The sequence below is a fragment of the Aotus nancymaae genome, unplaced genomic scaffold (assembly GCF_030222135.1).
Source record: "Aotus nancymaae isolate 86718 unplaced genomic scaffold, 86718_ANA_hifiasm-v0.15.2.pri h1tg000006l, whole genome shotgun sequence".
Classification (NCBI taxonomy): Eukaryota; Metazoa; Chordata; class Mammalia; order Primates; family Aotidae; genus Aotus; species Aotus nancymaae.
The window spans coordinates 86,180,578-86,194,397 of NW_026988417.1; the positions used below are offsets into that span (position 1 = coordinate 86,180,578).

Consider the following 13,820-nt stretch of genomic DNA (forward strand, 5'->3'; position numbering starts at 1 on the left):
ATACATTTTAGTTTTCTTAATTAAACACCTTTTGGGGAGCTCAAAGAGAAAATTGGGTTTTAATAGGAAGCTCCTAAATTGTTTATTTGTGGGGAAGAATTGCCAGCCAGTATGTAGATGACTTTGGAAGCCACAGACAAACTGCAATAAAAAGAAATAAATCACAATCGTCAGGAGGAAATAGCACAATTAACCATTTCCCCATGACCATTCAGTTAATCAAAACAGTCTCTGAATATGGCTGAAGGTCTGTTACATTTTTAAGTGCAAATGCAGAATATGTTCCTAAATGTGAAGGCTCATGGATCTGGTTTCAGGATGAATAACGGGACATTTCTTACCAAGATGTGCATTACAACATTCTCTCTCTCTGCAGCCTTGTTCCATAAACAGTTATCTGCTAATTCAAGTCACATTATCTCTTTCTTTTCTCCTTATTTTTGATGGAGAGTTATCCAATTTTATCCCATTTGAGATTTATAGATAGTCATTTAAAAACTGGTAGCCCTCAGATTTGTATATTACAAGAGATAAGACCGACAAAAGAATGTAAAATTAAACTACTATTTGGGTGAGTAAAGAGCAGTGAGTCATTGCAAAACTTTAAGGGAAAGGCTGCTGCCAAAATATTCCAAGCAAATTGATGACACTGACAAAATGGTAAATTATATTGTTTTATGTACTAGGAATACTTTGAAAACAAAACCATACACTTTTTTTTTTTTCAAATAAAAGCAGTTGCCCTTCTAACCACATTAAAAATATTGTCTTTTTTTCCAAGTAAAAGCCATAGAAGATCAAATTAAAACCATTGAAACTATTAGAGAATCTAACTTATGCAGTAGTTGAGATATTAAAAGACACATTATGTTGGAATTATATGTGCTATTACTTTTCCAATTAGTGTATTACTGGGACTGAGTGACTGGTGTATATATAACTCCTCATTAAGTAAAATGTCCTCAATGAGCCTCCTAAAGCATGATGAGCATGATATTTAAAAGCAGGAAATGGCATTTCTGATAACCTCATTTCCTATTAAAAAAGAAAACCTGTAAATTACTTTTTCTATACCAATTATTCTAAAAGCTATCACATGCTTCTCCATAAGGGCTATACCAAGGTGATGGGACTGTTCTTCAGGCAGAAAAAAGAAATGACCAGAGCTGTCTTATCTTTCAGCTTGGGTGCTGGAATCCTGTCACAGGTCTGAATGGGTCACTGACTGACAAGAAATTGGAGAATAACATGCGTGGAGTGGTTCTACGTGTGGTAACTGTTCTGGTAAGTATTATTTGAGCCTTGTGTTTTTGACTTTCGGAGGTTACTTTATCTGACATTTCTTTGTTTTATTAACTGATGATGTAATCTTAAGGGAGCTTTTAACAAATTCTTGATACACATTCTAAGATATTTTTAATGGTCATATTTTACAGCCTTCAATTTACGTGAATCAGGATCATGGTTTTGCAGACTTTTAATTATAATGCTTGTGTTAGGAATTTTCTTAGACATTTTGGCTCAATTTTCTAGTTCTCTACACATGATAAAGCAAAGGTATGTCTCAGGCCTTCTTTCATTGAAACTGTAGTACGAGTAAATGAACATAACCCTGACCATGCCAAACAATGGTAGGTTTGCTAAAATGTACATCCATAGTAGTGAAATATTAACAAACTAAGAATCCTTCTTGTAAGGACCTACTTCAAAGGGAAGCTGATCTGTTGTTTAATAGGTGTCTATTGTTGACTGTATTCCAGGCTCAGTGCTGATTACTGAGGACATTGACAAATAAAATACACAGACAAATTCTGTCTTGATAGAGCTTATCATCTAGTGATTCTGTGAATGTTGAATAGGATTACAGTAGTCTACCATTATCTGTGGGGTCACATTCCAGGACCCCTAGTGGATGCCTGCAACTGTGGCTAGTTTTATGTTTTCTTCCAACACAATCACATTGTGTAGGGCTTGTAGGGTATACAGTGTGGATACGCTGGACAAAGGGATGATTCACGTCCAGGACGTGTCAATGGGATAGTGTGAGATTTCATCATGCTACCTAGAACAATGTTAAATTTAAAACGTATAAATTGCTTATTTCTAAAAGTTTTCATTTAATATTTTTTGGACCATGGTTGATTAGGGGCATAACTGAAACTGGTGAAAGAGAAACCACAGATAAGGGGAGACTACTGTATACCTGGGAAAGCTCTGTTACAATTTCATTTACTTATTAAAGAAAATAAATGGTAGCTGTTATTGTAATTCTAGAAAACAATGAAACATTAATGTTTTCTCTCCTAGTAGACATATACTATAAGATGTTAACAGAAATATTCTTAAACAGTACAATACTCAAATGGGCTCTGTCTAAATAGCGATAAACTATGAAGACATATATTCTCCTTTACTATTCCAACATGTTTAACCATGTACTTGTTTATAGACTGTTCCAAAACATGATAGTCCACAGTTACTGACTTTATATTTTTCTTCAGAAAACCCTACTACTTTTTAAGTTTGAAAAATAGTTTCCTATAGCTAAGTAAATTTCAGAATTAATAAATAGGAAAGGAAGTCTTTTTGATGTGTTGATGCTAATCGGATGTTCATCAAAGTTTATAAACCAATTGCTGCCCATTATACATTGTCTACTACAAATTAAATAGATGCAATGTAATTTTATTGTCAAAAAATGTCTTTGTGAATAATCTGTAGGAAAGGACATTCAAGTGAGTAACCTATTCCTCTTTTTTGTAGACCGTAAATTATTCCTAGTTATTATTTTTCAAAGGGCTTCATTGGTTTTGGTAAATAATTATAAATACTTCACAACTTAAGTGATAATTTGCTTCTGTATGTACCTAAGGGTGCAGATATGTATTTATATTGATGTGCTCATATTAAAGAAAGACATTTAAAGTACAGCAAACTATTAATAGTCTTTCTTCTAGTGATTCACATAAAAACTCCAGTGATGATTGCAATGAAAGATAGTATATGTGCTTTGTTTTTCTTTGAGAAAACAAAACAAATCTTTAAGGCAAATTAACTTCAATCAATTTTAAGCAAATATTTATTTAGTAGTTACTATATGATAGACTCAGTAATGAATATAAAATAAATAAGATATAGACCCTGTCCTCAAAGTATGCACAGAATCTTGTTAGGTTGATGCACATACAGCAAAACAGCTCAGATTTATTAAATATGGTTGACCCTTGATATCTGTGAGGGATTGGTTCCAGGAAGCCCCCATATCAAAATCTGCAAATGCTCAAGTTTCTTATATAAAATGATACAGTATTTTCATATAACCTGTGTACCTCCTCTCATATGCTTTAAAGGATTTTTCGATTACTCTTAATACCTAATACAATGTAAATGGTATGTAAGTAGTTGCTCTACTGATTCGTATATTGTTTTTATTGTTTTTTCCTAATATTCTTGAGCCTCAGTTGGTTGAATCTATGGAATTGAGTCTCCAGATGCAGAACCTGTGAATATAGAGTGCTAACTGTACTTACTATGTGCAAGATACTCTACTAAGTCTTTTGCATGTATTGTCTTACTTCATTCTCACAATAGTTCCAAGAAATAGGTACTATTCTGATCTTAAGAATATGGAAGACGAAACTAATACATACATACATATATATAAAAGCATGTATGTACGTATGTATTTTTAATGTATCATTAAGAGGGAAGGGGTTAAGGTCTAGAATCAGACTTCCTGAATTTGAATTCTAACTCTCCTACTTACTATCTGTATAATGTTCATAAGTATATGAACCAACAAGAAATTGGAGAATAACATGCATGGTGTGGTTCTACATGTGGTAACTGTTCTAGTAAGTATTACTTGAGCTTTGTGGTTTTACAGATAGTAAGTAGCAGAGTTAGGATTCAAATTCAGGAAGTCTGATTCTAGACCTTAACCCTTTCCCTCTTGATGATAAATAATACTCTCTCCAGTCCTACTGTGATAAGTGTGAGCATAGAGGTATCTGTAGAATTTTGTTTCACTTGAGAGTTGAAAATGCTTAAGTCTGAAGAAGGTGAAAATGAGTTTTATTGGGAAGGCTTGTAGGTACAATTATGTTAAATTCACTTCCAGGCTGAATAAAACAATTGCTATGTTGTGCATGAAATAGTAGCACTTCACACAGTGCTAATGCCTGCGTACGCCAGGTTCACCTTCATGGCTCATAATAATCTCTATTTCCTGCAAGCTTAGCCCTGCACACCTATTGAATATGGTTAGTGAATGGAGATATGGAAGCGGTCTCTTTTTTTTTAATTCTTCTGTGATAGACTTATCAGTTGGGTGCCAGTTGAGTAACAGGTTGTTACACTTACTACATTCCTACAATATACAATCATTATATTTAATAATTTTACATGCTTCCTGTATCTTTCTGTGACTACTATGAGAATTAAAACCAGTCATTGCCTTCTTATTTATTTTCTATGAGCGCCTTTTCAGGTCTAGCTCTTAGTTATATGGCCTTGCAAGCTCCTTCTACTCAACATTGAGGATCACCCTCCCCTTATTCCACCCAACAACTCCCAAATCTTGTTGCTTTACCTCACTAAACCCTGAAAGTAGGATTTGATGTATACTCAACTTGATGTAGTCACTGAAACATAACCTCCCACCTTCTTACACTACAAGTACTTAAGTCCAACACTTCCCAGAAGAGAAAAGGGAAAGGGCCAATATGTACAAACTCAGGAAGTAGGTCTTTCTTCCTTTCTTCTATTGAAACTGAAATCTGGTTTCGGCTCTATCTTAGGAAATTTTGTACTATCAATTTAATAACATTGATATTTCTTACAAATGTTTTATTAAAAACTTTAATAAAATTGATTAATAAAGGTTAATAAAATGATTTTTCTTACTAAAGTTTTGAAATTCCCAATCTTATGAGTGTTGGTGCTTTATTGAGTTGAAGGAAATAATCTAATATTTATTTTAAACTTCACAATTCAGTACTCTACTGTTTATGATTTCACGGGAAAATAAGTGGTACTCTCAAAAGTTTCATTAAAGAGTTAAACAGATGAATTATTGACAAAGATGTACATAGTGTTAAAGGAATCAACAAGGAGTGATGAAGCACCAGGACCTAGATGCACAGAAGGCCTTGACTTGCATGAAGACTGATAAGGCATGGGGAAGCGGTATTACCAGACAAAGCAATATATATAGCCATGGGAGAGAGACCACCACACATAGTAGCAGTGAGCTACAATAAAGAAAAAGAAAGAAAATCACTGCCAATACCAAAATCAGGCTATTAGGAACTAAGAATAAGGGATACCCTGATCTCGCTCCTCTTGTCTATCTCTTTTCACGAGTTAGAGGTCATGGGAGCCCAAGTAAGGAAGACCATGAAAGTTAGCCTTCCTGGACACAAAGCAAGGTAGTGAAGCCCTCAGTGAATCCGGAAGGGAAACAGGGAAAAGCCAACCCCAGTATCTACCATTTGATAGGACCTATTATAAAAGGTTATATTTAATCCTTATAAAATTTTATATAAGATGTACTAATTACATTATAAGGATGAAAATAGTAAGAGTTAACTAAAAAAGAATTAACTAAATTTCTGACTCCATACAGCTAGCAGGAGCCAGAGATAAAATTTCAAGTTCGGAGATGCTGGTTCCACAGGCCATGTCCTTAATCACTCTGATAGTCTGTGTTCAGAATCAGAATGAACTCATGTTAGGTATAAATGAAATTTGGTATAATTATTGAGATGTGAGTATTGCATATATTATTGGATTAATAACTTAGGAAAATTTTCCTGAATTGCTTCTTATTTAGACTGCTTTTTATTCAACCATCACCAAAGCCACAGAAATATGTCTTAGAAATGGAGGAAAAGAAAGAATGAGAATAAAAGCAGGCCCTACTGCTTGGTGTCTCTTCTAATCTCTTTGTTTCCATATTTTGCCCACAGAGCTTTATTTCTTACCAAGTGAACCAAGTATATTATTAGAAAGCAATTATGAAGGTTTTCCCCCTTTTAACTTCCTGAGTTATAAAATGTAGATTGTGATAAATGACCAATTATGTTATTCCATTGTTTTCATGGTGATTCACAAAACACCACTGGAAAATCACTGAGTTATAATCATAATATTTATGATAATAAAATGGAAAGTGGTGACAAATGAAAAGAAAGGCATGAGAAGCTAAGCTGCAACAAGTATAAGATATCTGAGAAACATAAATTGGCATTTGGGAAGAGGTTGCTGATTAATGATTCTTATTTACCTGCTTTGATTGGCTTTAGAACAGACATGCTACATCTTTAATGAACATACATTCACTCATGAATTCACGCAAAACAGACAAACATCCTGACTTTAGAGAGTTTTGTTGTGTGTTTTTATCAAGACAGGGTCTCCCTCTGTCGGTCACCCAGGCTAGAGTATAGTGGCATGATCATGATCACTGAAGCTTCAAACTTCTGGGTTCAAGAAATCCTCCCACCTCAGCTTCCTGAGTAGCTGGACTACAGGTGCATGCCACCATGCCTGGCAAATTTAATTTTTGTAGAGACAGGGGCTCGCTATGTTGCCCAGGCTGGTCTTGAACTCTTGACCTCAACTAATCCCCCCTAAGTGTCGGGATTACAGATACAAGCCAGCACACCCATCCAGGGAGTTTAGTTCTAGAAAGATATCTTCTAAAGCCTTTAAAATAGTCTTGAAACATTGCAGTGCAGTCGTTCTCCATTAAATACACATACAACATTCCTTTGCCTCAAATTACCATTAAAATAATTCAATATATAAATTGAATTCATATATAAATATATTACTGGAAGCCTATAGTAAAGATTGTGATAGTTATTTTGCTGTATTTTATAAATTAAAAAACAGTTTTTCATATTTTAATATATCTAAAATTAGGATTCATCCTTCAACTTCTATTTGCAATTATAATTAGCATCATATTTGTCTTTATTAGTGATGTGTAATATAATTGCACATCTTACAATAGGAGGCATTTTAGGTTAAATAATGTATGGTATTTTTACAAATTAAAGTAATGGATATTCCTGGAAAGTTAAATTCAAAATTACTAGGCAAGAAGCCATATAAAGAGAATAACTATTTAAAGAATACCTCCAAAAGGAAAGACAGTAGGAAAACATAGGACAGAAATAGCAATGAGAAAAATTATTGTCTAAATTAAAGCTGTTGCCACAATCATAAAAGGATATACACAGAAATAGTAAATACACAGAGGTAGCTTGTCTTAAACCATTACCACAAAGCAATATCCAAACTATGTGTTGAGAGAATGGGAGGTTTTTCTTTTCTTTTTTTATTTTTATTGTTTTTTGAGACAGAGTTTCGTGCTTGTTACCCAGGCTGGAGTGCAGTGGCGCGATATAGGCTCACTGCAACCTCCACTTCCTGGGTTCAAGCGATTCTCCTGCCTCAGCCTCCTGAGTAGCTGGGACTACAGGCGTGTGCCACCAGGCCCGGCTAATTTTTGTATTTTTAGTAGAGACAGGGTTTCACCATGTTGACCAGGATGGTCTCGATCTCTTGACCTTGTGATCCATCTGCCTCGGCCTCCCAAAGTGCTGGGATTACAGACGTGAGCCACCGGGTCCAGCGAGAATGGTAGGTTTTTCTAAGCAACTCACCAAAGGAAGGATTGTTTGTCTGACTGCAGCAGACAGCTGCCTTCTGAGTTATGATTTTGAGTAATTTCTTTTTCCTAAAAACCTCCACTATTAGTCTCACTTCTTGGAATTGCTTTTTTGAGAGACATTGTGACTGATTTATAGGCATCAGAGACTTAATTTGTACAAATACAAAAAAGTATGAAGGTTAGATTTAGTTATTTATATCAATGTGAAGTCAAGCAATGTTCTTAATTTCCCGTTAATATACCGTTAAACAAAGGAATAAATAACATGTAATTAGATTTTTATTCAAAGCACTTCAAGCAATTTTGTTGCCTTTATTTCACCAAGTCTTCTCTATTTGGTATATTCATACTAAGAAGCTTTGGCGTACACTGCAAAGAGCACTGAACTTGCAGTCAAAAGGTGTGACTTTTAAGTATTGTACCAGTTTTTCTGCTTAATTGAGCTTTAGATTTATGGAAACCAAGAACCTATTCTGACTTCAATTTTTCTATCTCTAAAAGAGGAATAATGAAACCAACCACAAAGGGTTACTATGTTATTAACTGGATGAAACTCTGTGAAAGCAGGTAGCAAAATGAACAGTGCTTCTAAATATATTATCTCTGCAGTAAAACTATGATGTATAAACTAAGTGAAGCAAAAAAAAAAGCATGTGTGATCATAAAAGTCTAATTACTCGTTGTCATCAAACTTCAGGTTTTTGTGAAAGATTGTCTGGAGGACTCTAAGGCAGACAAACAAATATAAACTGCAAAATAATGAGTTTTAGGCCCAGTCACTCTTACCTGAATTTGAAAACCTGCTAATGAGGACCACAGGAACACTTGTGCCAGTGAAGCTGGTACTTCCTAGAGGAAAAATACACAAAAAACACCTAGCACCAAAAACAAAAGCACCCTGAATTATGATAACAATATCTAAAAGTTTATGTCAATTATATTGTCTCATAAAAACTGTGTTTGGCTCCAGCCTAGCTTTAAATAGATTCTATATTTTAATATATAACTAAAAAAATTATTCCAGTTATTGTTCTGAAAAGTCATTGTCTTTAAATTTTTTGCTAAGGATGTTGTCCAAGTGTTTGCTACTTAGAGACCTTCAGAATTCTCATCACTTCCTCAAAGTTCAAGCTTTTCTGAGGTCTCAGCATTTGAGCCTCTTGAACCTGGAGGCAAGATTAGGAGTTGAGAAAGTAAAATTGACAAGAGACTCCACTGGGCAAGCCCTTATAGCAAGGAGTTGGGAAGGGAGCTGACAGCAAGCTCTGATGGCTCCCACAACAATGTCTGGAGAGGGCTCCTTTGGAGGAGTTAATAAATAATAAAGTTTGGTTCAGGGCTCCAGGCAAGAAGGACAACTCTGGCTGAGGAAATTTCCGGGGGATGATATCTAAAATAAACTGAAAGTCACAATGAAATATGATAAGTGCCATCTAATAATCCCACTATGGAAGTGCACAGGATAGCATCGTGGTTAAGAGCACAGTTCCTGGAGCAGTTTCCCTTCTGCGGTGGCAAATGAGGAGTTCTATGGACCTAGCAAAATAAGCAAACCTGTCAAAAATGAAAGGGAAATAAACAAAAAACAACACTAACAGAAAATTTTACATTCTCTGGAAATAATACAAATCATATATCTGATAAGTGATATTAAGCTATGAAAAAATTATAACTCGATATGAAGAAGACACATAAGCTAAATTAAAATGAGCAAAGATCTGAAGAGTTCTGCAATGAAGATACATTAGTATAAATGATCAGTAGGCAAATGAAGAGACACTCAACATAGTTTTCCATCACGGAAATGCAAATCAAAACCACAATGATCTATGACTGCAAGCCCACTAGGATGGCTATATTCAAAAGGACAGATAATAACAAGTGTTAGCAAGGATGTGGAAAAATCAGAATGCTGATACATTGCTGGTAGGAATGTAAAATGGTACAACTGCTTCAGAAGACAATCCAGCAGTTCCTCAAATGGTTAAAAGTAGAATCATATATGATGTACCAATTCCACTGTATATATAATCTCAAGAGAAATGAAAACGTATGTCCATATGAACACTTGGACTCAAATGTTTATAGCAGCATTGTTGATAGCAGCCAAAAATAGAAACAACCCAAAGGTCTATCAATTGGTGAATGGAAACATAAAATGTAGTAAACGTAAAATGGAATATTATTTTGCAATAGAATGAAATTACACATTGATAGCATTTTACAACATGGATGAACCTTGAAAGCATGCTAAGTGAAAGAAGCCAGTCACAGAGGATCAGTATTATATGAATTCATTTCTATGAAATGTTCAGAATAGAGAAGTCTACAGAGTCTTACAGGGGCAGAAAGTAATTAGTGATTACCTAGGGCTGGGGAAGATTTGGGGATTGGGAGACAACAGATAACAAGAGTTGCATTTTTGAGGGGGGTGCTGGTAATAAAGTTCTAAAACTGACTGCAAGGATGATTGCACATATTGGTGAATATACTAAAGCTATTGGATTGTGCACTTTGAGTGGGTGAATTGTATATTATGTGAAGTATATCTGAATAAAGCTACTTTTTAAAAAAGAGAAGTTCTGGGGAACCAGACTTCCTATGTTTAAATCCCCACAACTCCTACCTGTGAATGTAGGCCAAGTATTTAAACTCTATGACTCTGTTTCTTCATCTGTACAATGGAGATAATATAAATTATCTGCCTCACAAAGCTGTTATAAAAATTCAAGGAACTAGTACATGCAAAGAACAAAGACCTACTAAAAGAACCTGGCACATAAAAAGTGTAGTATGTGTTCATTCTTCTAACCAACAGACTGTTAAGGGAGAGCATGAAGGAAGCATCTAACTTATGGGTAAGGCAATGGGCAAGGCTTAAAGGTTGATACTTAAATTTGTCTTGAAAGATGAGCAGGGATTATCAAGGCATAGATAAGAGGGAAGGGATATCCGGCCTTAGAAACAGTATGTGCAAAAGTATGTAGATAAGATATTCTATCAAGAATCTAAAGAATCCTAAAAGTAAACTCACATGTTATCTGAAGTATGAGAAATTGAAATACAGAAAATTCCAGCAGCCTATGTGTAACATATTCTCTTTTTTAAGAATTCCTTTAAAGACAATTCAGTAAGAAATTTCTCTGTGACAATGAAGGTAACATTGTATGAGGTAAATAATATTCACCAAGTTAAAAATATTGTTACAACTCTGATCCACTGTAAAGTTTAGGTAAACTAGTACTCATTTTCATTATTGAAACAGTGTAATCGGTAGACATAGCTCTGTGTTGTAGACATATTTTGTTTTGTCTCTCCCGATTGTACCTATCTTATGTCAATGGGGAAAATGTGATTTTTTATAAACAGACACTTGAAGAAAAATGGCCTATGCAAATGATGTAATTTAGAGCAAAGCTGGTATATGGGTTCACTTCAGTTCTGACTGAATAAAATCATAATAAAAATTGATGCATGACAATGGCTTTATAATTTCTTATTCTTTCACATCACACCAATTCTTGAAATGATAGCTTGAAACAGAGATGTGTGAGTATTGCTATTGCATATGTGGTAGCCTACCTGACCCTACTTTTCTCCATGTGGAAGCTGGAACCTGAATTCTTAGACTAAACACTGAGTAAACATTTCAGACTTGTGTTCCCTAATTTACTTCTGAAAAACAGATTTACTACTTGTCTCTAGAAGTTTAGAAAGAGATTGACAGAGCCATTTGCAAATTCAAAGATTTAAAAACAGTAGGTAGATTGAGTTCCATAATCAAATCAATATTTGGTTAGAAACTTTCACAACATTCTAACTGAAGTTATGTGAACTATATTATATACTTTCAGAAATGCAGTGTACCACTGCGTCTGAACAAAAACATGATGCTAAGATGTCCTTGAAGCTTTAAGTCATCTTTTGATAATGCAGTAGTTTCAACATAGTCACAACAAGACAAAACCAGTTCCACATAAAATTCCTCAGAAATGAACATGATTATAAATATAAAATCTTGGAAAGATGCTACTGAAATAGATTTTACATTTTAGAGTTACAAAGGAATATATTAGTAACTATTAGAGTTTTCAGATAACATTACCAACTAGCTTACTAATAAATTTCATTGTTAGTATTTTCTCTAATCTTTACTGAACCTTCAAGATTGTTAGTAATTTTTTTTTTTTTTTGTATCTTCTTGATGTGGCTAGAATCGAGTTATTAAATAACTTCTTCAAGTTACAAATATGCTAAAAATAAGTATTGAATCATTATCTGTCTAATTTACTTCCAGCCATGATGGTCTAACAAGGATTGGCCTAATTTCCTGCCACAAAGAACTATAAAACTGAGCCAAGTATGGAAAAACTTTTTTAGACTTTGGTCAACAGGTAGAAATGGACTTTGATACCTAAAAGTTTGGAAACAACTAAATGATCTCAACAATTATCCCAGCTTCCTTGCTGCTGGCAATTTCCATACTGGAGACATAAAGTCCAAAACATAACTTGCCAGCCTCACTGAGTTTACAAAGTAGAGATCAGAGGGTGAGAAAGCTGATGTGGTTGGTACATATTATCTCATTTAGAGATAAGTCGTAAACGAGAGGAATCTGTGCCAGAAAATATTTGCAGAAAAGTGAATCTTGCCTAAGTAGTAGACCACCCATGCTGGAGAGAAATTCTACAAGCCTGGGCAAAGAATGACAGGGATCAGAACAATTTCCCGAGCTCACATATGATGCAGACTTTTGAGAAAGGTTTCATTTGGGGAGATCTTATTGTACTAAGAATTCAAAAGAAAATGTGGAAAGTATGTATTTATGTTGGAGTTGTATAGTAATCTATAGAAATTTAGGTGAATATCTAAATATCAAGATAGATGTAAAGTAGGATACCATCACACACCTTGCTATTTCAGTGTTTTACATGTTTCCCTGACCTCCCAAAATGTCCAGCTTTTTACTGGGAAGATGCACACTCATCTGCCACTTCTGAGCTCCAAGAACATGTTGACGTTGTTGCTGTTTCATAGCTGACAAAAATTAGCATTGGGTAAACAAATGAAAAAAAAGTCACAGAAAGTTTTTCTAGTATACATTTTGGAAATCTTCCTACTCAGTAGAAAAAAAGGCAACTTTACAACATAATGTTGTATTTCAATTCACAAAAGAAAATAAATTTTTACAAAGTCACGTATGCTTTTCCAGTCCCTCTCAAAATGCTGCAGTCTTTGATGGCAGCCTTACCAAAGAGAAAGCTAAGTCCCTAACTGGAACTTGGATTCTTTCAATAGCACAGTAACAAGTTTTGACCAAGAGAGAAGCATTTATCTAGTCACTATCCACTGCCTTAAATGGTACTCTATCTAGGGTACTCTGAAATGAGAAGAGATATCCCCAAAAAGCATCCAATCTGGGGCTATCATCTATCAGCTTCTGGAATAGTGAACATGCTATTAAAGTTCAGCTCCTTCTGGGAGGTGGGAAGATAATCAAGGGGAGACCCACCATACTGCATGGAGGTCCGAGAAATGGAAAAGTTGATCAAGGGAAGGATGGCAAATGTATACTTTTTTATAATATGCTCCTTGGGATTGTTAATGATCAGTCAAAATACAGACGTTTTGGTTTTAAGATGTTATTTTCACAGCATCTCCATGTAAACCGCCAGGTATTATGTTAACCTGGATGGAAACGAATAGTCCATCATGCTTGAAACTGAATTAGTGATTCTTGCATGTTTAAAATTGTTTGGCAAAGAATTGCAGGTTCTCTAGGTGATGAAAGTTAGCATGAGCAAATGAACTTTGAAAGTTTTCTGAATTGTTTTTTGCACACTTGGAAGGTCTCCCCCTCCTCCTCTTCCTTCTTCTCCTCCTCCTCCTTCTTCTTCATTTTTATTTTTAACCATTGCTAGTGGTATGATTTTTGAATTGGGAAAACAAAATATTCAGACTAAATATTTTCCCAATGATTTTTATGTAATGTACTTTGCAATTCAGTTAAAAATAACAAGCTACTATGGTGTTCTGAGCCAAATGTAATCTCCAAACTGTGGTCAGTAAAGCACTCAAGAAAATGAAGTATTGAGGCCAAATAGTCTAAAGTCTATTGAGGAACAGAGAAGCAACTGAT

General features: G+C 34.7%; 1 protein-coding gene across 3 annotated transcripts in view; it reads left to right on the forward strand.

The window, feature by feature from the left end:
• GRID2 (glutamate ionotropic receptor delta type subunit 2) overlaps nucleotides 1-13,820 on the forward strand; it is a 1,513,083-nt gene that overhangs the window by 1,103,299 nt on the left and 395,964 nt on the right. For all 3 annotated transcript variants that reach the window (XM_012437707.2, XM_012437708.2, XM_064369254.1), the window contains exon 9: nucleotides 1,183-1,284. In XM_012437707.2, the coding sequence (XP_012293130.1) occupies nucleotides 1,183-1,284 (102 nt within the window). The remainder of the gene's footprint in view (nucleotides 1-1,182; nucleotides 1,285-13,820) is intronic.